A 25751-nucleotide genomic window follows, 5' to 3' on the forward strand; every position below is an offset into this window, starting at 1 on the left:
CCGATGTGGCAAGGCGGCCGCCCCATTGCCTCAGTTTCCCCAACTGCAAAGCGGGGTTCATAAATACGCCGCTTGGGGGCGACGAGCACGGGCAGGCCTCCGGTCCCCCAGGCCCTCCCCCGTTTCCAAGTCTAGGAGGAAGGCCGGCGGGGCCCGGGGCGGAGGCGGGGCCGGGGCGGGCCGGGCCCGGGGAGGACGAGGAGGAGGAGGCGGAAGAAGAGGCCATGCGCGCCCTGCGGCTGCTGCGGCTGCGGCTCCGGCCCGCGCCGGCGCCGAGCTCCGGGCCGCCGCTGCGGGGCGCCGGGGCCGCGGCCCGGGCCGGGCGCTGGGGGCCGTTGGCGCCGCCGCGCCGAGCCATGAGCCGGTACGTCACGGAGGAGCGGGGCCGCCCGGGCTCCGCCCAGTACCGCCTCTACTTCAGTGAGTACCGGGCGGCCCGGCCCGCTCCGGGCCCAGCGCGCCCCCGGCCCAGCGCGCCCCCGGCGCCCGCCCCGTCCTCTCCTCTCCTTCCCTCTGCCCGCTCCCCGCCTGCTCCTGCCGCCCCGCCCCCCGCTCCCCTAGCCTCGCTTCAAGGTCACCTCCTCCCGGCCCGCCCCTCCCCCAGCCTCGCCGCGCGCGCTCCCGGCGGGGGGGGTTCCAAGAGCGGGAAGGGGGGGGCTTGTTCCCACGGGCCCTCCCCCGCCCACTGCGCAGGCGCGGGCCCCCTCTGGCCTCTCCAAGCTCCAGCTTTTCTACTCCCCCGACGCTACAATGTTTCAAGTCCGCTCTGCGCCTTTGGGGCCAACATCCCTGGAAGGGAAGGCCGTGAAAGTTGTCAGAAATAGGTAGAATTTCCCCGTTTATAGCTCTGATCCTATGACACGCTTCCATTGTTTTTCACAGAACGAGTTTAGTAGAATCTTGGCTGCTCCTAAGGGGCAGGTTTTTTTTTGTTGTTTAATGGATGAAAGACTTCATCGGGGAAACTATTAACGTAAAGCAGCCTTACTGTGCCCTTGTACAGCCTTAGATGTTGCCTGGGACACACGGGCTACGTGACTTGTTCTTTGACGGGTCAAACCTCTTGGCAGAGGCAAGATCTGACCCTTGGTTTCCTTACTGAAATGGGGTTTTTGTCCGTTTTGCTGACTTGACCTCTCGCGAGGGTCACTGACTGAGGATTTATTTGTGTGAGTTGCCCCTTATCTGAAAGGGCTGTGAGAGCCCGTAGAAGCCCATAGGATTTAGAGTTGGAAAGGACTTTAGAGATAATCCTATGGCTTTGGAAGAAATTGAATCTTAGAAGTTAAAGATCACATAAACTGATTTATGCCAGACCTAGGGCAACCTCTTCACTGATTCTTTTGTTTTTTTCTAATCATGATAATAGCTTGACTTGCAATTTTATTTTACTTTTTTTTCTCTTAAAGATTTTATTTATTTTGAGTTTTACAATTTTCCCCCTAATCTTACCTCCTTCCCCTCACCCCCACAGGAGGCAATTTGCCGGTCTTTACATTGTTTCCATGGTATACATTGATTCAAATGGAATGTGATGAGAGAGAAATCATATCCTTAAGGAAGAAATAATAAAGTATAAGATAGCAACATCAGACAATAAGATATCAGTTTTTTTTTCCAAATTAAAGGTAATAGTCCTTGGTCTTTGTCTGAACTCCGCAGTTCTTTCTCTGGGTACAGATGGTATTCTCCATTGCAGACAGCCCCAAATTGTCCCTAATTGTTGCACGTTTGGAATGAGCCAGTCCTTCAAGGTTTGACTTGCAATTTTAATTGGATGCAAATCATTTACTGGTGTATCCTTGTTTTAGTGAATTTCAAATAGATACTCTCAGGTACACAGAATTTGTTTCTTTCTTCAGGGTGGGGGAGGGGAGAGTTTTCTCCAAGTTTAATGAATGGATTATGTTCCAAAACTGTCTAATAAATCATCATTCCTTCCTTCTGTGACTCCATCACACATTTAAGTCCTAAAACTTTGCAATAGTAAACATCATTGTTACATCATTGTACAAATAATACTTTTACTCATAATTAAAAATACTAAAAAAAAGGTTTGAAGATTATCTTGACATTTTGACAACTGCTTTTGGAAGAAAAGCTGGTTTAATTAGTGGGGAAAAGATGGAGATTGGTGTAATTATGAAAGAAGGATTTAATATATTTTGAAAGGTTTATGAGGTGGTCAAATTTTATTTCTGGCTTTCCTTTTTTTTGTGTCAGAGATTACCAATACTACTATTATTATTTTACCAGCTATGATTAGTCATAGAATGAAGTGAGATTTCCTGAGTTAACCAGGAGGGAGATGGGAGAGCAGGGTGAGGAGGATGTTAAAGGGAATGTGAGTATTCATGTGAGAAAGAGATTATCCGAGAGAAAATCAGGTAAGCAGTGAGCTACAGAAGATAGGAAATATGTGGACCATGACTTTTTCTGCCTGAGTAGGAAGAAAGAAGCTAGTGGAGGGGAAAAAATGTTGGCCAGCTCCTCACACAAGCCATCACCAGATGGTGCTGTTGGTTTAGTACAGCTTTGTTGCTATGGGGTAGATTATACCTCAAGGGGTTTTTAAATTAGTGGAAGGGGTATGCCGCTAGCCACTTGGCCTCACACAAACTTTAAGTGTTTGCAATTTACAATGCTTATACCTTATATTGTGAAGCAACTTTAAACTCATTTCCACAGGAAAACCATTAGCATAGAACTGCTTCCATAAGGAGTTTTTCTTAAAAGACTTAAAATAAAAATATTTCTTATATTTACAGACATTTTGTTTTCTTGAAAGAATAGTGGAGTAGGAGGTGAAAAATTTTAGAAATATAAGTGGTTTTACTTATATTGTTTTTTAGATAAGGCTTCCTACTTTGTATTAATAATGAATTGTCTGTGTGGAAGCCATATTGTGAGATACAGGGGGCAGGCACATATAAATGTTTGATTGAAATATAACTGGGAGACAAAGCTCTTTGACTACACATATTTTTGTTTTGGACAATTTCAGTTTTCCTCTTTTAAGCTAAAGTTTCTTTTTCATTATGACTTTACTAATCATTAACAAAAATAAGCATTCAGCATATAAAGGGGGAAAAGAGTCATATTAGAAACTAGAACTTGTCTTCTCAGTTTCTTTTTTTTTGAAATATGTCTACAGCAAAAAACAAAACAACAAATCAAAACAGAAAACTACTGTATTTGTGTTCCTTTCTGTTTTCTTCCTTGCATTCATCCCCAGCAGAAACCCAACCTTGTAACAAATATATTTAGTCCATCACTGCCATTTCTGAAAATACATATCTCATTCTGTACCTGCAGTCCAGTTATTATATCAAGAGTTGACAGGGTTTTTTTTTAATCATCCTTCTTTGAGGTTGCTGTTGTTTGCTACTTTGATCAGAGTTCTGAGGTCTTTCAAAATTTTTTGCTTTTATATCATTGTTGTCACTGTGTAATTTTTCTCCTGCTCATTTCACTTCATTTCAGTTTTTATGGGTCTCGATTAAATTTCTCAGAATTTATCATATTTCTCAGTTTCTTATATTGTAATATTATTCCATTTATATACCCAATTGATGGGTACCTCATATTTTCTGTTGTTTGTTACAATATAAAGCAGTGCTTAAAATCTTTCTGCATTCTTGGATCAATCAACTTGGATACCTAATGTATTTCAGGCACCAGGGACATTAATACAGATTGAGAAAATACTTCCTGGTTCTTTCCTCTGTTCTTGATTTTCTTGGGCTATAATATATTCCAAGTATAATATAGTAGTATTTCTCCTTTAGCGATTGTTTTATTTAGTGACTTTTTGGGTGTAGTTTTAAATTGTTTTCCAGAATGGCTAGACCAATAACAACTTTTTGCCAGATATGCTTGTTTTTCCTAAAGCTCCTCCAAAAATTGCTATTTTTCTATTTTGCCATCTTCGCTAATCAAATAGGTCTAAGGTAAAATCTGAGAGTTGTTTAAAATTGCATTTTTCTGATTATTAGTGGTTTGGAGCATTTGTTCATAGAGTAGTACTTTGTATTTCTTCATTTGAGAGCTCCTATTCATATCCTTTGATCATTTATCTGTGGGGGAATCTATATTTATATATTTAAAATATATTTTAATATGTTAACATTATAAATGTTTTATATATATATATATATATATTTCACACATTTATACATATATATATATGTTTTTTTAAATGACGTGATCCCTACCTCCAAAGGCTATGTACATTATTAGTCTGATTGTTACAAAGCACCATCTTGTAATATTTGTGAAACTACAATGGAACTAGAATTCATAGGATCATAGATTTAAAACTGAAAGGGACATTTGAGACCATTGAGTCTGGCCTCATTTTACAGAGGAGGATACTTAGGTATAGAGAAATTTGCTCAGGGTCACATTTATTCATTGGATGAGATAGGATTTCAACCCAGGTTTTCTATCTTCAAATCCAGAGCTCTGTTCATTACTGTACTTGGCTTCCATATTGTCATTCATGAAACTAAAGGTCAAGCCCCTGCTCATCCATAACTTCTTGGCCATATTGCTTGTACTTTTTTGCCTGGAAATTCTGTTTAAAATCATTTAAAGTTATTCTTTATGAATAGGAAAAATGATGTTTCCCACATTAGAATGTTTATTATTAGCTCTTAATTATCAATAAGGGAGTAGTGACATAGAGAGTTCAAAAGTCATTTTTATTTGTCCTTGTACCACAACACCTAGGTAGCTAAGTAGTAGTACATTAGGAGGAGAGCTGGGCTTGGAGGCAGGAAGACACCAGTTCAGATCTTGCATCAGATCTTACCAGCTGTGGGATCCTATTAGCCTCAGTTTTTTCACCTGAAAAATGATCTGAAAAAGGAAATGGCAAGTCACTTAAGTATCTTTGTCAAGAAAACTCCAAATGTGATCCTGAAGAGTCAGCCGCTACTAATCAACAAGGGCTTTTTATCCCTCAAAGATCATATGATGAGTCATATCACAAATTGGCAGAGCACAAATATCCGTCTCTGTATGGCGATTCCTTTTTTTTTCCCATTGTTGTTTTAGTAGTGCCTGACTCATGACCCCACTGGATCCCATTGGGAAAAAAAGAGAAGAAAAGAACAAAGAAAAGAAGGAATTAAAAAGAAATTTGTATCATATATGCATAGTCAAGCAAACAGGTACCCATATTACCCCCTTCAAAAAATGTCTTTCTCATCCTGCATATGAATCTTTCATTTCTCTGTCAGGAGAATGTCAGGTAACATTCCACATCATTAGTCCTCTGGAATAGGATTGATCTTTGCACTGAGCAGAGTTGTGTTTTTTCCCTTCTAATTGTAATCATTTTTATTCTGATTTGAGAACAGTAGAAGGGCAGATTAATATCTTTCTTTCAAAGTTAAGAGACCTCTACGATTTTGGTTTCTCAGTCTAGATACTACTTTATTTCAAATGAACTTCTTTTGAATGTGTAAGGATAGTTGCATTCATCTTAAACTAGCAATGAAAAAGTAAAATATAATTTTTTTTATTTAGAATTGAAGCAAATACTTCAGTATCACAAACAATTAAACTTCAAGAAATATACTGCTAATTTGGAGTGAGCATTTATTTGCACAATTACAATATGTGGACAAATCCAGAAAAGATGGTAAAGGTCTGAAATTTTCAACATTCCACCCCTAGAGCAGTTGGTCACAATATTTCTACAAAGCACAACATTGAATGCACTGTAATCAACGTTGACAAAATTTCCACAGTCTCATCTTTACAGACAACAAGAAAGCTCTAAAGATGCAAAGTTGCAATTTAGTTTTTATCCAAAGAGTCTCTCAAAGGTGTAGTCCATGAAGCAAACATCTGTTCTTTGGGGACAAGGGGATACCCTGATCTCACAGTCTCAAAGCCCAAAAAGCTGAAAGTACGGAGCAATGCAGTTCTATTATCTCTATTCTTGTGGAAGCATATAAAGATGTGATCAACATGAAACTGTTCTTCAGCAAACTCAAGAACTGCAAAGCTATCTTTGCTCCCTTCAGGTAGCAAATGGGAATCTATGATTCAAGTCTTACTATATGTGTCTGTAACTGGAATTTCAATGTAGAGGCTGTTGTTGCTCAGCACTGCTCTCCAATTAAAATGCTTTGGCATCTGTAAGCCTGGACTGGACTTTTAGAATTCTTGTCCTGTTATTAGATGTTAGTTCCTCTTTTACAGTCAGCTGATCATCAGAATAAAATAAATTAGCTGAAAGATTGTGACCCCTCTGACTATTCTCTTGCCCACCTGAGATCTTCAGGGGTGGGTGAGGGTCATCAGGCCCTGGACCCAGGTTACTACAATTGAAGGAGACCCTGGAATTCTCGCTGCTGTGATAGCCAAGGATTGGCATGGTGCGGCTGACATGGATGGTGGTGCTGGGTTTATCCCCCTCTTTCTCTTGGGCAAAGCAGTGGCTGTTGAGGATCCGCTACAGGGAAGATTTCACCATCTGGCTGCTGGGGAGGTCCAAAATCAGGAAACCTCCCCTGTACCTCTCTGGGCCACTTCTGCTGCTCACCATTTGCCCTGAGCAGAGTATTTAAAGTTTTTCAGAATTGTTCACTTTTACAGTATTGATGTATGTATGATGTATGGTTCTTCACTTTACATCAGTTCATACTTCTCAAGTTACTCTGAAACCATTTCTTCCTTTCTTATAGCACAATAGTATTCCACTAAAACCAGATAATATAATTTATTCAGTAATTACCCACTTCTTGATGGACATTGTCTTAGTTTCCAGGTCTTTGTCACTACAAAAAAGTTCCATAAATATTGTTATACAAATATCTCTTTTTCCCCCCTTTGAGATCATTGGGTCCATTAATGGTATCATTGGATCAAAAGGCATACACGTTTTGGGGAATAACTTTAATTTGCTTTCTAGAACTATTGAACCAAATCACATCTGTACCCATAATGCTTGTTTTTGGAAGCCCCACTAAGATTTATTAGTTGCTTTTTTTGTCAGCTTTGCCAATCTGAGGGTTGTGAGACAGAATCTTAGAGTTGCTTGAATTTGCATTTTCTCTAATAATTAATGCTTTGGAGTATTTTTTCTAATGGCTATAAAGTTTCATTTTTTTCACTTGAGAGTTGCCCATTCATATCCTTACTCTTATTCTTATAATTTTGAATCAGTTCCTTGTATATCTTAGAAATTAGAATTTTATCAGAGAAACTTGCTACAATTATTATTTTCCCACTTTCTTATCTTAACTATTGTATTTATTTAAGAATTTATTCATTTTATGTAATCAAAATTATCCCTTTTATAACTTTTTGTGAATCTCCTGATTCTGTTTAGTCTTTGTCTTTGTCCCTTCTCCATAGATCTGGAAGCTAGTTTCTTCTTTTTTTCTCTAATTTATTTATGTTGTTGATGCAGTTTGGGATTCAGGTGATAAGCTAGGGTTTGAATAAAGAAAGACTTTCACAATGACTCACAACTCAGGGTATTAAGGTATTAAGAGACAGTTAAGTTTTATTTTGCAGGAGTAAGGTTATGGTGGATAAAGAGTCCCTAGTAGGGGGAAAAAGCTAGGATTTATATAGGGGCATCCTTTGTACTAGGAAAGGTATAAGGGGCAGGGGCAGGCATAAGCCAAGGATTATGACGGGTATTCAGGGGTATAAAAAGGCTCATTTTGGGAAACAAAGAGCTAAGAGTTTCTTATCTCGTTGGACTACTGCCTTTATTTCTCTCCTTGTAGACTCCTTTTAGCAGCATCCTTATCAGGGTACCCAGATGGCTGTTAGCAATTCTAAGTCTGGTATAGGGGAGGACTGTTCCCAGTGACAGTTTCTCAGGGGGGTAGCAAGGAGCGTTAAAAGAACATATTTTTCTCAGGTTACACAGTCAGCATAGCCCATGTTGTGGTCTACTATAGAAAGGTACAGAATTTAACTATTTGCTTTCTGCAACACTGTGACTTTTTTATACCTAGGTCATGTATCAATTTTGAATTTATCTTGTCAAAAAGTATTGGTGCAAACCTAATTATCAGCATTGTACTATCCAGTTTTCCTCAGCTGTTTTTGTCAAATACTGAGTCTTTTTTCAGTAGTTGAGGTTTTTGGGTTTATTGAATGGGAGGTGCTGGATTTATTTATTTCTGCATGTTTTGTACCTAATCTCTTCCATGGCTATCTACTGGTGAATCTGGTGGAAGCTTATGAAATAAGAGAAAATAATAAAGAGACTGAGTTCCAATTCTGCCTCAGATGTGTACTGCTACTACTAGAATGAATTTGAGCACATCACTAACCTCTCAGAACCTCAATTTCCTTGCCTGAAAAGTGCACTAGACAGGCTCTGAGGAAAACCCTTTCAACTTCAGATTTATGAGCTTCTAATAGAAATGGACATTTCTTTTTTTAAAGACCAATACCGAACTGGTAATGCTATACCCTCTTTCTTCCTAACTTTTTTTTATTATCTCCCTTGAAATTTATGGTCTTTTCTTCTTCTAGATGCATTTTAAAAATACTTTTTTCTTGTTCTATAAAATAATCTTTTGTTAGTTTGATTAGTATGGTAATGAATAAGTGAATTGACTGTAGTATTGCCATTTTTATTATTTGACTTGGTCTGCTATGAACAATATTTCTCCAATTATTTAAGTATATTTCTGTAAAGTATTTTGTGGTTACATTCATACAGTTCTTATCTATGTCTTATTAGGTGGACTCTCAAGTATTTTATACCTTGCTATTTTAAATAGAATTTCTCAATTGTTTCCTTTTTTTCAATATAGTAATATACAAGAATCATGATTAATTATGGGAGTTTATTTTATGTCCTGCAACTTTGCAGAACTTCTTAATTGACCCTATGTAGATACTGGTGGAGTACATGGTTTCTATCAATTGTCTTTTACTCTTGCTGTAAGACTGCATTTTTGTAGTTTTACAGCTTTATCCTGTTTGTTCTGTTTCCTTTTCCACTGGTCACTTAATATATCCTATCTGCTTTATGCTTCTGTCACCCTTTGCATAAATCGTAATTTTAATTCTGTATAAATTGGTATTCTTTGACCAGAATGACAAAAATCTACTGTGTTCATTAGCTTTTTTTAAAAATTGTATTTCATTAATTATACAAAAACAAATCAACACATTGACCATGTTTGACATGTGCCTCATGCTTCTCATGAATACCACTAGGGAGAGATATATTTAATTATTCATATTCTAATGTCAAGCTTAATTATTGTAATGACCTGATTTTAATGACTTTTAGGGCAGTTATATTATTATTATAATATGTTTTCTTGTGTAATATTTTCTTGGTTTGACTAACTTTGCCTAAAATTGCATGGTTTCTTGAATTTTCCATATTTTTGGTAGATTTTTTTGGGGGGGGGTTGTGTAAAAATATTATCACATTCACATACTATAGTTTATTCAGCTACTCCCCAAAAGATAAACTCTCAATGGACTTGAGTAGTTTTCAGAAGACGTAATGCAAATGATCCACAGCTATATGAAAAAAAAAATCCTTGTTATTACCCTTAATATTAGAGTGCAAATTAAGGTGCCAGAAAAATTGCTAATATGATGACAGAAAATTTTTAATATCAAATAGACTTGCCACTCCTTAAATGAGCCTAGTAATATCAGAATTTTGGAAATGTCATTGCATTACTTTAAGATACTTAGTTTCTATTAAGTTGAGCTGAACCACACCTAAGCCCCCCCCCCTCCATCTTACCTTGTAAAGGAACTTAAGCTGAATTTCACTTTCTAATATCCTTGTCCTGTTCATTGCAATTTATGGTGAGTTAGATCATAAAGGTTAAATAAACCAGAATAAATGGGTATTTTTGCCAAAATTGACAAGGATGATTGGGAATCTATGACTCAGTTTTGCTACTATATGTGACCCCCCTTTCCCCTTTTCTCCTAAAAAAAAAATAAGAACCTTTTTCTGTGAGTTTTCTACCCTGATTCAAAAAAGCCTTGTTCTCCTACTTATGAGTTTAATTTGACAAAGACAAGTTACCTCATACCCAGAAATTTAACAGAGATGATAAAAGACAGATAAGTAATTGATATTGGAGGGTCTGTGGGGATATGGAAACTTTGTGAATTGGTTCAGTATTCTGGAAAATAATTTGGAACTACATTAGACAAGTGACAATTCTGACTCAAACTTGTTGGTGCTGGCCATTTTACCTCATGGGGGGGTCCAAGACAGAAGGAAATGTTACATATATCTTCTTTATAGCAGAACTTTTGGACCTGGAACAAGAACCATAGAATCAAAAGGGGGGGGGGTCTATCATTTGGGAAATGGCTAGACAAATCATTGCATAGGAGGTTTATTTCAGTGCAGCTGGAAAATGAGCTGTCTTCTCATCACCACAGCTGATAGCTTATTGCCCCCTCCCTTAATTTCCTATGGGTCATTTCTTTGCTCTTATCATATCCTCTTCTGTTATCCTGCTTCTGTCTTATTCTTCCCATTCTCCACCTCCATTATACTCTTGTAAATCTAGAACTGTAAGGGACCTTCCTCAGAGGCTGTCTAGTTCAAACCATTCACTTTACTGGCAAAGAAACTGAGGCACAGGGAGGTTAGTGATATGCTCAAATTCACACAAGGTAGTATACATCAGAGGTAGTATTTGAATACAGGTTCTCTGACTCTAAAGTCAGTTTACTTTCCTATTTTCTCTTATTTGTAAACTCCTTGAGGGCTTTTTGCTCGACATTTTTTCATCCTTATCTTTACAGTACCTGGCATGTTTTGTACATAGTAGTGTTCCATAAATATTTGGTGATAACTTGTTGAGAAGTGTTTGATATTCCCTTCCCATCATTTCTCTTTTGTTGAAGTAGGGTTAACTAGAACATGTATAGAATGCTTTCTACAGTTGAACTCTGGAGATTATTGCAGATCACCCTGATAAGATGATCTCTTTCTCACCATCATCCCTGACCTGTCAAGAGCAGCCATTTTTTCAATTGCCTTCCCTTTCATGTTGTTGCAAATAGCAGCAAGATAGAAAGCTAATTAAGAAGTGAATTGATCCTTTTCACACTATCCTCCTTGTTAGTCTAAACATTTGAAAAAATGAATTTGAAAACTATGTTTAAAAAGTAATTGGATGTTGGAAGGGATGTGGGAAATCTGGGACACTAATACATTGTTGGTGAAGCTGTGAACTCATCCAACCTCTCTGGAGGGAAATTTGGAATTACATCCAAAGAGCAACAAGAATGTGCATACCCTTTTATTCAGCAATACCACTACTGGGTCTATACCCTGAAGAGATTATGAAAAAGGGTAAAAACATCTCTTGTACAAAAATATTCATAGTGGCCCTGTTTATAGTGGCAAAGAATTGGAAATTAAGTGAATGTCCTTCAATTGGGGAATGGCTTAACAAACTGTGGTTATATGTATGTGATGGAACACTATTGTTCTATTAGAAACCAGGAGGGATGGGAATTCAGGGAAGCCTGGAAGGATTTGCATGAACTAATGCTGAATGAGATGAGCAGAACCAGAAAAACATTGTACACCCTAACAGCAACATGGAGGTCCTTGATGGACTTGCTCATTCCATCAGTGCAACAATCAGAGAAAATTTTTGGATATCTGTGATGGAGAATACCATCTGTATCCAGAGAAAAAAAATCATGGAGTTTGAACAAAGACCAAAGACTATTACCTTTAATTTAGGGGGAAAAAAACCCGTTATCTTACTTTGTAATTCTGCTATCTCTTATACTTTATTTTTCTTCCTTAAGGATATGATTTGTCTCTCATCACATTCAACTTAGATCAGTGTATACCATGGAAACATTGTAAAGACTGTGGGGGGTGGGGAGGTAGATTTGGGGGAAAATTGTAAAACTCAAAATAAATAAAATCTTATAGAAAAAAAGTAATTGAAGAGGAAAACATGCTCTAAATCAATAAATTCCAAAGTTAAAACATTCTAGGATAAAAATTTAGACCTTTCATTCTCATTAGAGAAGGAAAAAAGCAATGCAACTATTGGGAAATGGGGAAAAGACTATTCTGAGTTCTGCAGTAGAGGACCTGTAGCTCATGGTCCCACTCTTTAGCCAGAGAGTCCATTTAGGGGCAGAGGGTACTGATGAGATGTGAATACTAAACAGATTCAATCAAACTGAGCTTCTTCATGTTCTCACTGAGTCTAGTCATTTTTTCAGACTTTGATTTTATATACAATTTGCATAGAGCTGGATGCCATGGGGCTAAATTAAAGATTTCAGAAATGCAAAAATGGGCCATTAGTTTGTTATGTTGCTTTCTGACTGGGTAGGTTGGAGTAGATTTTTAAAATTGACTTTACCTAACAGAGAATGAGATTTTGAGTAAAAATGTTCATTGATTCACATCATTTCATGATGACACTAAACTTAAATCCTGGTCCTTAGTTTTTATTGTGCTTTGTTTTTATCTTGCAGAGAATATAGCTGGTCATTACATCTCCCCCTTTCATGACATTCCTCTGAAGGCTGAATCTAAAGAGGTATTGTATTGCTTTTGATTATTTGGGGGTTAAAAAAGAAACCTTCCTAACAGCATCAAAGAAATGGTTGAGATTACAGAGAAGATTGTAAGAGACCCCCAAGGTTGGGAAGTACTGTTAAGATGGAAGAAGGTAGATGGTAAGGTCTAGAATACAGTCCCATAACAAGATAACTAACGATAGGATTTCTAGATGTGAGTCTCTCAAAGGAATGAGGGGTAGGAGTCCCTAGAATTTGCTATTGGGTAGGGAATGAGACTTTAGAGACACTAAAACTGTAGGGGTTCAGATTTTGAAGAGAAGAATGGGAGTAGAGGGCTGATAGTCAGGAGAAGGGAAGTTCATGAAGTATCTACATAACTAATATCAAAAAATGTGGCTTATAGAATGCTATACCTTCATTTACACTAGTATTTACTACCAGTACAGAATTTTCACTAACCTCAAGAATGTATTTTTGGTAGCATTATTAAAAGATAAATTTAGTTATGGTATTTAGTCTCAACTTTGCTAATATGAAAACCAGAGTGCCCTAGTTACCAAAAATGAAAATCAACTGAAGGTGAGGCCTTCTATAATTCAAAATATCTGACATATATAGTACTTTAATAAGTGCAAAGTTTCCCAACTTTGTGCTAATATTGTACTTATTTTACATACTGGAATTGGTATTAATAATATTTATTATATATTCTGAAATAGGATAAGTGTACTACCCAAATTTACCCAAATATAGAATTAGCTTAATAGAGGTGAGATTCAAACCCAGGTCTTCCTGATTCTAAGTCCAATTTACCTACTGTGCCATATTTGGGGGGAAAATGTGTGAAATTTGAGGATAGTGGACTATCTTGGGGGAGAAGGCTAAGGTAAGTGAAAGAAATAAATGGATTAATAGCATTGTTATTGACCTCACTGACATAGTAATATTGGTGCTTTGGGAGATGATAGGGTCATAGAATCATAGTTTCTATCATTCTAGAATATAAAAAGGGATTTTAGAGATCATTTTGTTTAATCCCTTCATTTTACAGATGAGGAAACTGAGGCCTAGGGAGGTTAGGTTATCTATTAGCACAAGAACACCCAGGTTAATCTTAACTCAATATTGAAATTCAGGTGCTTAGATCCAACACTCTTCACTGTATCCTGATGGGGCAGTAGATGTGGGAGGTAAGACATATGGTTTGATTATGGAAGCTTCAGGGTTGTTTTTCTGTGCATTCCTAAGCACAGAATGACTCTGAGAATCCTCTCTAGAGTAGGATCTAGAACTACTGTCCCTAATAATACTGTAAGTGGGTGAACTTGACTGAAGATTTAGCTGAATTGTGGTTGTCAGAGTGACCAGAATGGGATGGAGCAGCTGAGTAACTGTTACTCGTGCATCCCATATTAATGCCTACTTCTGATGGCAGACCAGTCATGAATTGAGGGTTCTGGTGTTCCTGTAGAGCAAGGGCTTTCAGTCTGGTGAAATAAATGGTCTCAGAATAGTATTTTTTAAATTCATGTAATAATTCTTAGTATTATAATTGTAGAAAAGCAATTAAATTGAAATGCAATTATAAAAATATTTTTTAAAAAATTCACAGGCCCAGGTTGAGGATCTTTGATTTAGAGAACAAATCTAACAGTGATGAGATGGACTCAGATAGATTTTTCTATCACATGCAGACTGACTCAGTGTGCTGGAGTCAGAAAGACACTTCTTTCTTGAGTTCAAATCTAGCCTCAGGCACTCATTAGCTGTGCCATCCTGGACAATTCACTTAACCCTCTTTTCCTCAATTCCTCCTTTGTAAAATGAACGGAGAAGGAAATGCAAATCATTCTCTATGCAAAAATCCCTAAATGGGGTCATGTAGAGTCAGACATGACTGAAAAATGATTCAACAACAACAATAGAATACTAGAATGTCTGTCCATGCTACCAGTTCCAGCTGTGGAACATGGAGAATAATTGGGAATTAGGAGCATCATAAACTTGGAAGAGAAGAAGCAGAAAGAAAAGTAGTAATCAGGGCTAGGTTGGTTGCCCTTGAAATGTGCAGAAAGACATCAGGGGCATAGGTTCATTGAACTGGAACTGGAGTCTCAGAAGATTTCTAGTCCAAATTCTATTTTTTTTTCACAGGTGAGGAGCCTGAAGCTCAGGAAAGTTAAGTGACCCAAACTGGACTCAGCACATAATAGTCACTTAATAAATGTTTATTGAGTTGAATAAGCACACAAAAAGTCTGATCCAAAGCAGCAAAGTGACTTCCTTTTGGGAGGAGTGATGTAAGAGTAGCAGGAGTGGACAGAGGGTAGGACCAAATTCTGTTCTACACAGAAAATTCTGGCTTGAGATTGTTTCTTCCTTGACATCACAGTGAGCTGTGGCCTGGGTTCTTGATTAAAGCTAGTTTAAGAATGGGGGTTGGGACATGGCAGAAGCTAGGAGAAGCCCCTGGAGTCCTTGATGATTGGCAGTGGGGTGGGGATAATGGTGCACTCACATTGTCACCATGACTGCAAACACTTTTCAGTCCCATGGGGGTCATACAAATAAGCTTTACTCAACTCAGCCAATAGTGATTAGAAACCACTGTTATTTGTCCTGTGCTGTGTGGTTGTTTGGGAACAAAAATAATGTTTTAGGGCTGGCTTATAACAGTCCCTTTTTCTACGTTTATTCTTAAATTATGTTCATTTCCTTCATGATGGGTTGTTTTTCTGTGCAAAAGGTACACAGTGTGTAAGCTGGTGTAAAGGGCATAATTCTCCTTCCCACCCCCATCCTAGTGGCTGTTTTAATTTAAAACCAGCCAGGATGCTCAAGAGTAGAGAAGTAATCACACCTTTGGAGAATTACAAGCATGGGGTGCAGCCGAGTACTTTCACGTCTTGTTAGTCACACTCCCTGGAGTTTCATTTCGATAATGAAATGACTGTTTTATACATAATCGTTGGAAGCTGCTGCTACTCTTGCCTTTAGTTCAAGCAATGGATTTGCTTCTTGAAGAAAGGCTTGGAGGAAAAAGAGGATAGAGTTTTTTAAAAAAATTAGTTTTAGACTTATGAGAACATACCAAACATATCTAACCTTAGTAATTTTAAGTAGCTTATAATTCATTAAAAAAAATTGCCTTTTTATGCCCTCTGAATTTAACCTTGCAGGTCATTTGGATCCATAAGGCACTCGGTATTGTATTCATAAAAGATAGTAGTATTATATGAACATACTGATAATTCTAAGCAGGCAGTATACAGTCAATGGTTAATTGTTTGGAATTTTGATTCTGTTATTACCTCTTATTGCAGTTTTATTTTTTATTTTTATTTTAATCTTCTGACCAGGCAAAATAGAACAATGCTCAGAAAACATGTCTTCTTTACAGTAATCAACACTTCTAGATCCTGGGAATGCAGTAACAAAAATTAAATAGTCCCTACATTATGTGTATGTGTATGTGTGTTTATATGTCTATATGCACACTCATAGGTGTTGCATGTTTTTATATTTTGGATACATTAGACCATATGGTATATGTACCAAGCAAAGGGGATTTCTGGTGGGGATTTTAATAGACAAAGTTAAGGATGGCAGCTATTCCAGGCCTGGGTGGAAGCCTGAGCAGATGGAATCTGTGTGAATCTCAGCAAATAAACTTGTTGAGACTTGTCAAATGGGCAGAGAGGAGTAATGTAATTTGAGGCAGATTGTAAAAGACTTTAAGAACCAACTGGAGGAGTTTGTATTTTATCCTAGAGGCAATAGGGAACCACTGAAAGTTTGTGAGTTAGGACACATGATAAGGTTGAACCTATGCTCTAGAAATGTCACCTAGATGGGGAAACAGATGTAAGCGATGTTGGCAACTGATGGCATGTGGTGGGGGTGGTTGTTGGAGGGAATGGAGGAAAGTGTGGAATTGAGAATGACTCTAAGGTTACAAACATGGGTGACTAAAATGATGTTGGTACTTTGTACAGAAATAGAGATGTTAGGGAGAGAAGTGGGGTATGAGAGTGAGATAACGAATTGTTTTGGACATATTGAGTTTCAGATACCCTCTAGGACATCCAGTTGAAAATGCCCCAGAAGCAACTGGTGATCTTTTGTAGAGAGATTTACAAACATAAATATCTTTTCCCCTTTTCCTCATACATAGGAAAATGGCATTCCTACAAAGAAAGCTCGGACCAGTGAACATGAGGTATGTCTAGAGACTTTTGATTTTTGTTAATAACTTTTATTGTTTAAGATTGTCATAACAGTTAATGCCTGTTATTTGTATAGTGCTAGAAAATGTTTTTGTGTTTTCTGATTTTTGTACTTCGGATGGTTCAGTGAGGCACACAGAGTGAATGTTGCCATCTCATTTTGTAGAGGAATAACCTGAGAAACAGGATGACTTGTTGTGATCAAAAAGTGAGGGCTTATATTTTAAACTTTGGAGTAAATCATTTTATCTTAAGTACTTGAGAGGGGCAGTTTGATTTGTAGTGGATAAAATGCTGAATGAACTTGGAGTCAGGAAAAATCTAAGTTTAAATATGGCCTTATAGAAACACTAGCTTTGTGTCCCTGGATAAATAAATCACTTAACAGATTTGAGCCTCAATTTCCTTTTCTGTAAAATGGAAATAAAAATACCATCTCCTTCTTAGGGTTGTTGTGAGATCAAATAAGATAATGTGTATAAAGAACTGTACAAACCTTATAATCTTAAAATGTTGGTAATGCTTTTAATAATAGTTTGAGTGATACAAATATGTGTGTATAATGTGTGCACACACATGTATGCATATGTAGGTACACTTGTATAAAATATGTACATGTATTTCATAATTTTATATTTACATTTATATGTGTGTATAGAATGCACATGTGTGTATCTATCTTATCCATCTAAAAAGTGTCTGATGTATAAAACTGTGATCTCCTAGAAGTCAGGGCCTTTCTTTTGTCTTTCTTTGTATCCCCAAGGCTTAACCTAGTGCCTGCTCATGGATGTGTTTAATAGCTGCTTTCTGATCTAGTGACTGATGAATGCTCAGTTTGTTTTTTCCCTTTGTTAGAGGCCGTGTGATGGAATAGAAAGGGCATTCACTAGATTTGACCTCTGGAGGAGAGACCTGGTTTTGCCTCATGATGCATTCACTGAAGCTTTCAGGGTTCCTGTCTCCTTTTCTCTAAGATTAGGATGAAATGACCTGAACTGGATTCTTGTGAGAAAAATGCTATCTGACTCCTAAAGTGCTCTTCAGGTGTGGAGACTTAGAACTTGAGGTCATCTTGAGAGGTCTCATCTTTTTGTTTTGCAGTTTTTGAACCTGAGGCACTTCCAAAAGTTAAACGACTTGTCTAAGGTCATACCAGGAGCAGTAGCAGAGCTAGGACTCATATTAAAATCCCTGTTTTGTGCTCTCGCTCTCTCTCTCTCTCTCTCTCTCTCTCTCTCTCCTCCCTTCCTCTCTCTTTTCCTTCCTTCTTTCCCTTTTTTTTTTGCTTTTTTTACAAAGGAATAGTAAGAGCAAACATATAAACTCCCCTCCCCAATACCTAGGGGCAACTCAACCCCCCCACCTCATGACCATTTTATACTCTAGGGAAGTGATGGAAATTAGGTTCAGGAGGCCCTGGCCTTCTGGTTTCTTAGGGTTTCCCCTCCTAGACTGGTGGCAAAATCTGGATCTGGCATCCTAGCCCCAAGATGGCAGTGGCTTGGGGCAGTGGGGATTCTTTCCCCTGCCCTAGTAACTGAAAAAGACAAATGAAAATTTGGAGGACATGAGGTAGAAGAGGAGACCTTTGCTGCTTAAGTCAAGGCACCTGTGCCGTGGGTGAACTTGTATCTTCATCTTATCTAGAAGCAGAGGGAAAAAGTCCCCTTATTCTAAATCCAACATTTTTCATTAAATAATGATCCTAAAATCAGGTTGAGAAACATATTTTGTACTTGTTGACCACTATTAGATGAGGTAAGAGAAGGCAGTTTTGTAAGTAAATTGGTTTAGGTGAAATTTCCATTTCCAGTGCATGAATACTGTCTAACCCAATGGAATCCCAGCTAATCTATCCTCACCCAAATGTCGTGACTGCTTTAGGCACTGCTTCCACACAATCTTTACCTTATTTCCTATTTTCCTACCCTGCAAATACTAGACTTTAGATTTAGAGGGGCTCAGGCTAAAGAGAGTTCAAGGGGACTTGGTATTTGGGGAGAGTGCCCTGAGTTGCTGACTATTAGTGCTGTTTCAGGGTAGGCTAGGCTATGTGGATCTTTGGAAGCTAGCCTGGAAATCTAACCTGTCATTTAAAAGATTATATCTTACAATATAGAGAGCAGGGACCATTTCATTTTGGTCATTGTGTCTCCAGCATCTAGCAGAGTGCTCTACACAGGGTTATTGTTGAAAAAGCATCGATTGATTGATTGATTAATTCATTGATAGATCAATGAAAAAATGCTTTCAGAGTTACAAATGAACTTTTAGGATAAAACAGATCAGAAAAATGTCATTTTAAAATTATAAGCATGTATCTTTCACTGGAGAAGAGCAAGGAGGCAGATTGGGAACGATCAGAATGATCTTAGTGATCAGAACCAGAATGAGAGAGGTTTTGGGGGATATCATGCTTGGCAAATTTAAAATTCAGCCTTCTTCCATGGTCCTTTTGGCCTCATTCTGAGCTCTATGAGTGGTTATGGTAGTTAGCTTTGTGTAAAAACTCCCATTTCTTGTCACTAGTGTGGTCTTCTCTGTTACCCTCTTTGCATTCATTCAAGGCATTTGTTCTCTAGTAACCAGGCTTTCTGAGATGAATAAATTATGTGAACATCTGCCATTTACTTAGGTTTTTCTTTATAACGATGACTTCAGACATATTTAAACAGGTGCAGAGGTGCCTCACGAAAGAGCATAGAAAATGAAACATAATGGTGGGACTGTGTCTGCAGCGGCTTGAGCCGGGTTGATGAGACATGCTCTGGGGGAATCTAGGCTTGGATTTAGCCTTCCCCCTCTTATAACTAGTATGCGGCAGTTGTGCCATGTGAATCTGAGTCCCAGCCAGGCCAGCTTCATAAAAAAATGCCATTCAGTGCCTTTGTGTTTTTTTGTAGTTCCATTTAATTGTGAGTAAAGAACTTTCTTTGTTTCAGCATCTGAGAAATTAAAGATATGGCTTCAAAAATGCCATCTAAGGCATTTTTTAGCAGTGATGAGATTGGCTGTTAGTTAAAGCACTTTCTATGGATGACCTAGCCTTCTCTTAAGAAGCTCTCTTGATAGGACCACTGGAGAGAAGAGATGGTAGTGATGATGAGGAGACTGTTGAACCTGCCTTATTCTTAGAGCCACTTTCAACCGAAACTATACTTCTGTGACCATGTAGAGCATGAATGAAGTTCAAAAATGGCAAATGAAGCAATGTGCTTGTTTTACAACTAACTTTAGGGTCTCTTACCTTCCAGCTTGCAGAGTTTAGCTGGGACTACTCCTTCCATTTATGCTGTCTGTGAAATCAAATTTTAATGACTACTTCTACTAATTTTACATTTAATAATAATAATTTGTATTTTGGTGTAACATTTTATACCTTTCAAGTGATTTCCCCAAGCTTCCTCTCTTTTGATCCTTAAGAGTCTTGTGAAGTAGGAGCTATTACTTAAAGATAAGAAACTTCATTTGAGAAGCTTAAGTGGTTAAATAGAGATGGGACAAGGGCTCCCATGGCTTCCCACTCTATCTAACAAACTTCCCTACAGTATTCATTTCCAGATGTAACTCTTCTCTGTAGTAAGGGAGATTGAGAGATGGTAGATCAGGGTTCAAATGCTGGCTTGACTACCACTTTAAGGTCATGTGACTTTATAGTCTCCTTTCTTTTCATGTCAATGTTTATTTTACATGGGCAGCTAATCTTAAGGGCTGGCCAAGGGAAAGCCCCCATTTTCAGATATCTGCTGTATAACATTTTGTAATTTCATATAAAACTTAAAAAAACACTAAATGGCAAAAAGCAGGTAATTTCCCTTGTTTCTCTACTTCATTTTATCTTTCAGATGAGAAGGTTGGGCAAAATAATCCCTTAGGTTCTTTCAGGCTCAGATCTTCTAGGATTCTCATCATAGGATCAAAGATTTAGAAACAGAAGAGGCCTTTAAGGCAGTCTAGCTTAACCTCCTCATTGGATAATTGAAGAAACGAGACTCAGAGAACTTAGAACTTTTTCAGGGTCATATGGGTAAGTGGCAGATCCATGCATTGAATCTTAGGCCCTCTGACTTAAATTTCCATTATTTTCTTGACATAGAAAATTGGGGAAGGTAGTTATTATAGACACTTTTCTCAGTTTTTAGGAAATTATAGATTTTCTAATAAGAAGCTCATTGAACTTGAGTAAGAATTTTTTTTAGATGAGGTTAGTTGATGTTCATAGGAAAAAAAAGACCTGAAGTATATTTTGAAACACATAAATTGAGATGTTATGAATAAATATACTTTACATTTTTTATTATTGTTTTCATCACAGGAAGTGTTTAATATGGTTGTAGAAGTACCTCGATGGACAAATGCCAAAATGGAGGTATGTGATTAAAATCTCCTACTTGATATTAAAGGAAATTATAACTTCATTGCTAAGCATCTAGAACATAATCCTGTAGTTGAACCATTTCCCACAAAAATTCAATATGGCTCACTGTTTTTATAGTGAGGAAAAAATTTATAGTTTTTCTTCTTGTTGAACTCATTTTTCATTTAGTTAAAAAAAAAATTCACAAAACCTCCCTGGGCCTCAGTTTTCTATTTGTAAAATGATCAGGTTGGATTAGATGGCCTCTGAAGTTTCTTTCACCTTTCTATATGTGAGCCGTGACTGTAATATCATCAGGGCAGAGAACTTACAATGTGGACATTATCTACCAAAGCAGGTCTTAAACCCTTGAAATTTGTATTCTTCAAGTATTCCTAAAGGCACTGAGAATGCTTTGTCTGAAGTCACAAAACTATTATTTTCCAGAGGCAGGACCTCAAGGATACATTTTTTTTAGGTTTTGGGGGGGTTTTTTCCTTTTCTTTTTTTTTTTGCAAGGCAGTGGGGTTAAGTGGCTTGCCAAAGGCCACATAGCTAGGTAACTATTAAATGTCTGAGGCCACATTTGAACTCAGGTACTCCCGATTCCAGGGCTTGTACTCTATCTACTATGCCACCTAAACTGCCCCCAAGTATACATTTTTTAAAAAGTTTATGATTTAGATGCTAGGTGAGTGCAGTTGCATTTATTCTTATCTGATTTTTTTTCAGTGTACATCAATTAACTTAATTCTGTTTAGTAAATGACATATATATATATATATATATATATATATATATATATATCACAGAATTGAATTGACCCCTATCCTTCCCTCCATCATGGGAAGTGGCAAACATGGTTTCAAGGGGTGACCTAAGTAGTCACTGGGTTATATTTAGTTCAGTGACAGCCCCCAAACCTGTTTATTTGGGAGTAATGCCAGTTTTGGTTTCCAAGGACTTAATTCTCCCTTTAGATTTTGCTCATGCAGGAATGATAGAGTTTTCCAGGGTAATGGTTGATTTACGATGACTGTCTAAGAACATCTGTTCTTTTGCTGATTAGTCATTTTGAATCTTCTTTGCAAGAAGGAAACCTCTAAGATGTTCACACCAAGGCCCTTCCAGAGCTTCCCTTTCACTCTCCCCGGAGTATTCAGTAAGAATACTTGCAGAGTAAAAGAGGAGTTAATTTATGGCAACTATTTTTGTTGTGTTATCCAAAGCATTTCTGCTACCATATTACCCATAGTGTTAATATTAATTCTGACTTTTAAATTAGGGATTTTTTTTGTAGGTCTGTTTCTCATAAAGTGTGAAAAGTTGCTAGCACCTCCTGCTTACTTATAATAATCAACTTTTATTTGCATTTTAATAATAATGATAAGCATGAGATTATTCTTCCTTTATACACCATGTCATAGTCTCCCTTGTCCAGAAAAAGAAGACACAGGTCCAAAATCTGAAAGTTCACCCAGTGTAAATAATTTTTTTTTATCAAACATGCTAATGCTTATTTTTACTAACTCAAAATTATGAGCAAATTTTTTCTTTGAATAATTTGACTATTTAGTTTGTAGAAACTTTGTAGAAACAACATGACTTTGAACCAGCTAGTTGGACTATAACCTCATAATTAATTTTATCATAGGATTGATTTTAAAAAGCTTGAACTGAGCCACAAAAATAAATAAACTAATCTTAATCTGTTGATCATCTCAGTCTTCCTACCTGTTGGCTTATAAATTTCTTTTCCAGATAATTTTTCCCCAAGCCTATAATGATTAGCTTGTAAATTAGTAGTATGAACAGGCCTGATTTTTTTTTCTTTTAGCCTATGACATGAATAGATTATATGTATTTTAACAGTCTAAAAATATCAGACTTTTAAAGAACTTTTCAGCCAGTTGGAGAGAGGATTAATTGCTATTCATTTGACTTTTTCCCCCCTTTTTGCCTATGATCTCTTTAGATTGCCACCAAGGAACCATTGAATCCCATTAAACAAGATATAAAGAAAGGCAAGCTACGTTACGTGGCAAATATCTTCCCTCACAAGGGTTATATATGGAATTATGGTGCCCTCCCTCAGGTAACATTTTTGTATAATGGTGAAACTTTTCTGTCTTCTGTGTAAATTGCCTTATAAATCCTGTGCACTGCATGAATTTAAATCAGCTGTAAGGATATATCTGTTTGAGGGATTTGTAAATTTGATTTTTTTAATGCAAAGTTTTATTATATCAATAAATTTTGTTCTAAATCATGCATATTTCCACAAACAATTTCATGGATTTAAGCATTTAGGAAACCTCCAACTTAGTGTTTTATACATTATTTCCTCTTTTTGGACATGACTTTACCATGTTAGTCAAAAGTGTTTAAACCAAACTGTATTTACAGTCTTCCCTTTGAATGTGAAACATGTAATATATTTATGTAAAAGGGTCTTTTTACATCTTTAACTGAGAGTGATGTGTTTTCTTCTCAAATGATTTTTTTCTTTCCCTGACCTCATTATGGATTAGCTTAGGAAGCTTATTCACTTTGACTGTTCAGTGTTCTGTGTTTATAATCTTTAAGTGGAAAACAGTGAAAAGGAGGGAAATGAGTACTGAGGTAGCATTGTGGGTAATGGGTAAGCAGCATCTGTCTTTTCCCTGCTCTCCCTGCTTCTTTTCTTGTCTCCTACACCCCCTTGCTTGCCTTTCATCCTGGTTCCCTCCCAGTGAGGAGGTGATTCCTTCCAGAGCACCGGAATGAATAAAAATGAAAATGTACTGGACCTAAAAACATCTGCCTCTGAGTTTACATGGGCCATTGGAACCCCCATCTGTCTGGAGTTGGGAGTTTTTGTTTGTTGTCGTTGAGGCTTTTTTTTTTTAAATTTTGTATAAAATTCCAAGATGCTGTTTAGCAGATATCTGAGAATGGGGCATTGCCTTATCCAGCCCTTAAGACCAGCTGCCGATGTAGAATAAACATTGACAAGAAGAGAAAGGAGAAAACAATTTTCTGAAGGGCCAGGCTGTCTTTGATGCAGTCAGACCACCCACATAGATACATTCTGAGTTCAAAGGGGGGTGCTGAAAGGAATTAGAATTCCTTTTGAAATTATGGAAATAGCAGGTTTCTCCATCAGCCCTGTGGCCTCCAAATGCAGCCTGGTTGACCTGTAAGTAAGAGGCTGAAGGGGTCAGCCGTGATTGCCTAGAGAGGCCAGAACACTGTAGAAGGAAAAGAGTGTGGGAAGGAAAGGGACCCTTAAAGGAACTTGGGCAACTTAGCTCTTTAAATCCTGTCAATTAGATAGTCTCCTGTGGGAACATTTGCATTTAAAGCACTTTTATCTGACATATTACTTTAATTGAGACACAGTAGTTGTAGATAGAGAGCAGAGGCCAAGTTCCATTTTTTTTATACATCCTGGCTGAATGACACTGAGCAGTTCTTTCACTTTTCAGGACTCCAGCAACTTTCCAAAGTAGTAAGTTCCTTAGAAGGATGACTTTCATTGGTAAAAGGTTTTTCCTCATTCGGGAGTTCTCTTTACCAATCATAAACAAGCCAAGCCCCTGTTCCTAGTAACTTAATTAGATGATTTTTTTTCCCTTTCTTCTCTCCTGGAAATATGGACCATAGGGATCATGTAGTTTCACATTTGATTCTTCCAGGATTCTGTGTCAGGGTCTCACAGCTTGATCTCTATGGTTTTTTCTTGGGTTACTTGCAGTACCAGCACTTAAGTATCAAATGTAAAATGACAACCTTGGCTAGGAAGTTTTGCTGTGTGTACTGATAGTATCATAATATTCTCAGTTTTAGGGCTGGAAAGACTTGGAGGTCATCTTATTCAGCTCATTCATTTTGTAGTTGAGAAAACTGAGACCTGATGAGGTGAAGTGACTTGTTTGAAATCTTAGGTAGAAAATATTAGGAGGTGGCATATGAACCTTTTCTCTTTGCATTTTCAGAAAAAAACTGGCAGTTGGCTGGCAGTTTATTTCATATAGTAAGTCATTTTGCAGTTGCTTATCGTAAAGTAGTTTTCAAGGATAAATGGAAGTGACTAAGGCAACTTCTCCTTCAGCTTTGTCTGAAATAAGTCCAGGGAATCCCTGAGTTACACTCCATTCATGAAAACACTCAAATTTAAAGAGTTTGCAAAACAATTTCCTTAGACTCACCCTGTGAGAATGGTAGTTTGAATATTCCTAGTCCCATTTTACAGGTGAGCAAACTGGAGCTCAGAGAGATTAAATAATTTGCTCTGGTTCTCACAGATAATGTAGTCACTGAGCCAAGACTGCTCAGGTTCTTTCTCTCCAAACAAATGCTGTTCCTCATACAGTGCTGCTCATGTACACAAATACAAACATTTATCAAGTTACAGGTGTTGAGGGACATAAACAGTTTAGATAAGAGAAAAGTCTTATTTGGCTTTTAAAACCCTTCATAATTCTGGCCCCTTCCTCCCTTTAAAGTCTTCTTGTACCTTTTTACCAACCACCCTTAAGGAGGGGCACAGGATATGTACATATATAGATTACTACAGAACACTTAGCCAATATAGCTGTTCAAAGAGTTACCCAACAAAGGGCCTTTGAGGCTTGAGAAGGGATATCAGTGAG

At 37.6% G+C, this 25751-nt stretch overlaps 1 protein-coding gene and 1 pseudogene across 2 annotated transcripts in view; one reads left to right on the forward strand and one right to left on the reverse strand.

The window, feature by feature from the left end:
• Positions 1-221: 221 nt before the first annotated feature.
• Positions 222-25751, forward strand: part of PPA2 (inorganic pyrophosphatase 2) — a 128520-nt gene continuing 102990 nt past the window's right edge. The window contains exons 1-5 of one of the 2 annotated variants that reach the window (XM_074228766.1): positions 222-420; positions 12484-12548; positions 16706-16750; positions 21076-21129; positions 23093-23212. In XM_074228766.1, the coding sequence (XP_074084867.1) occupies positions 225-420; positions 12484-12548; positions 16706-16750; positions 21076-21129; positions 23093-23212 (480 nt within the window). In that variant the 5' untranslated portion in view covers positions 222-224. The remainder of the gene's footprint in view (positions 421-12483; positions 12549-16705; positions 16751-21075; positions 21130-23092; positions 23213-25751) is intronic. The other variant, XM_074228767.1, reaches the window with a different exon arrangement.
• On the reverse strand, positions 5813-6487 carry LOC141517126 (ornithine decarboxylase antizyme 1 pseudogene; annotated as a pseudogene).

The sequence above is a fragment of the Macrotis lagotis genome, chromosome 3 (genome assembly GCF_037893015.1).
Source record: "Macrotis lagotis isolate mMagLag1 chromosome 3, bilby.v1.9.chrom.fasta, whole genome shotgun sequence".
NCBI classification, from domain to species: domain Eukaryota; kingdom Metazoa; phylum Chordata; class Mammalia; order Peramelemorphia; family Peramelidae; genus Macrotis; species Macrotis lagotis.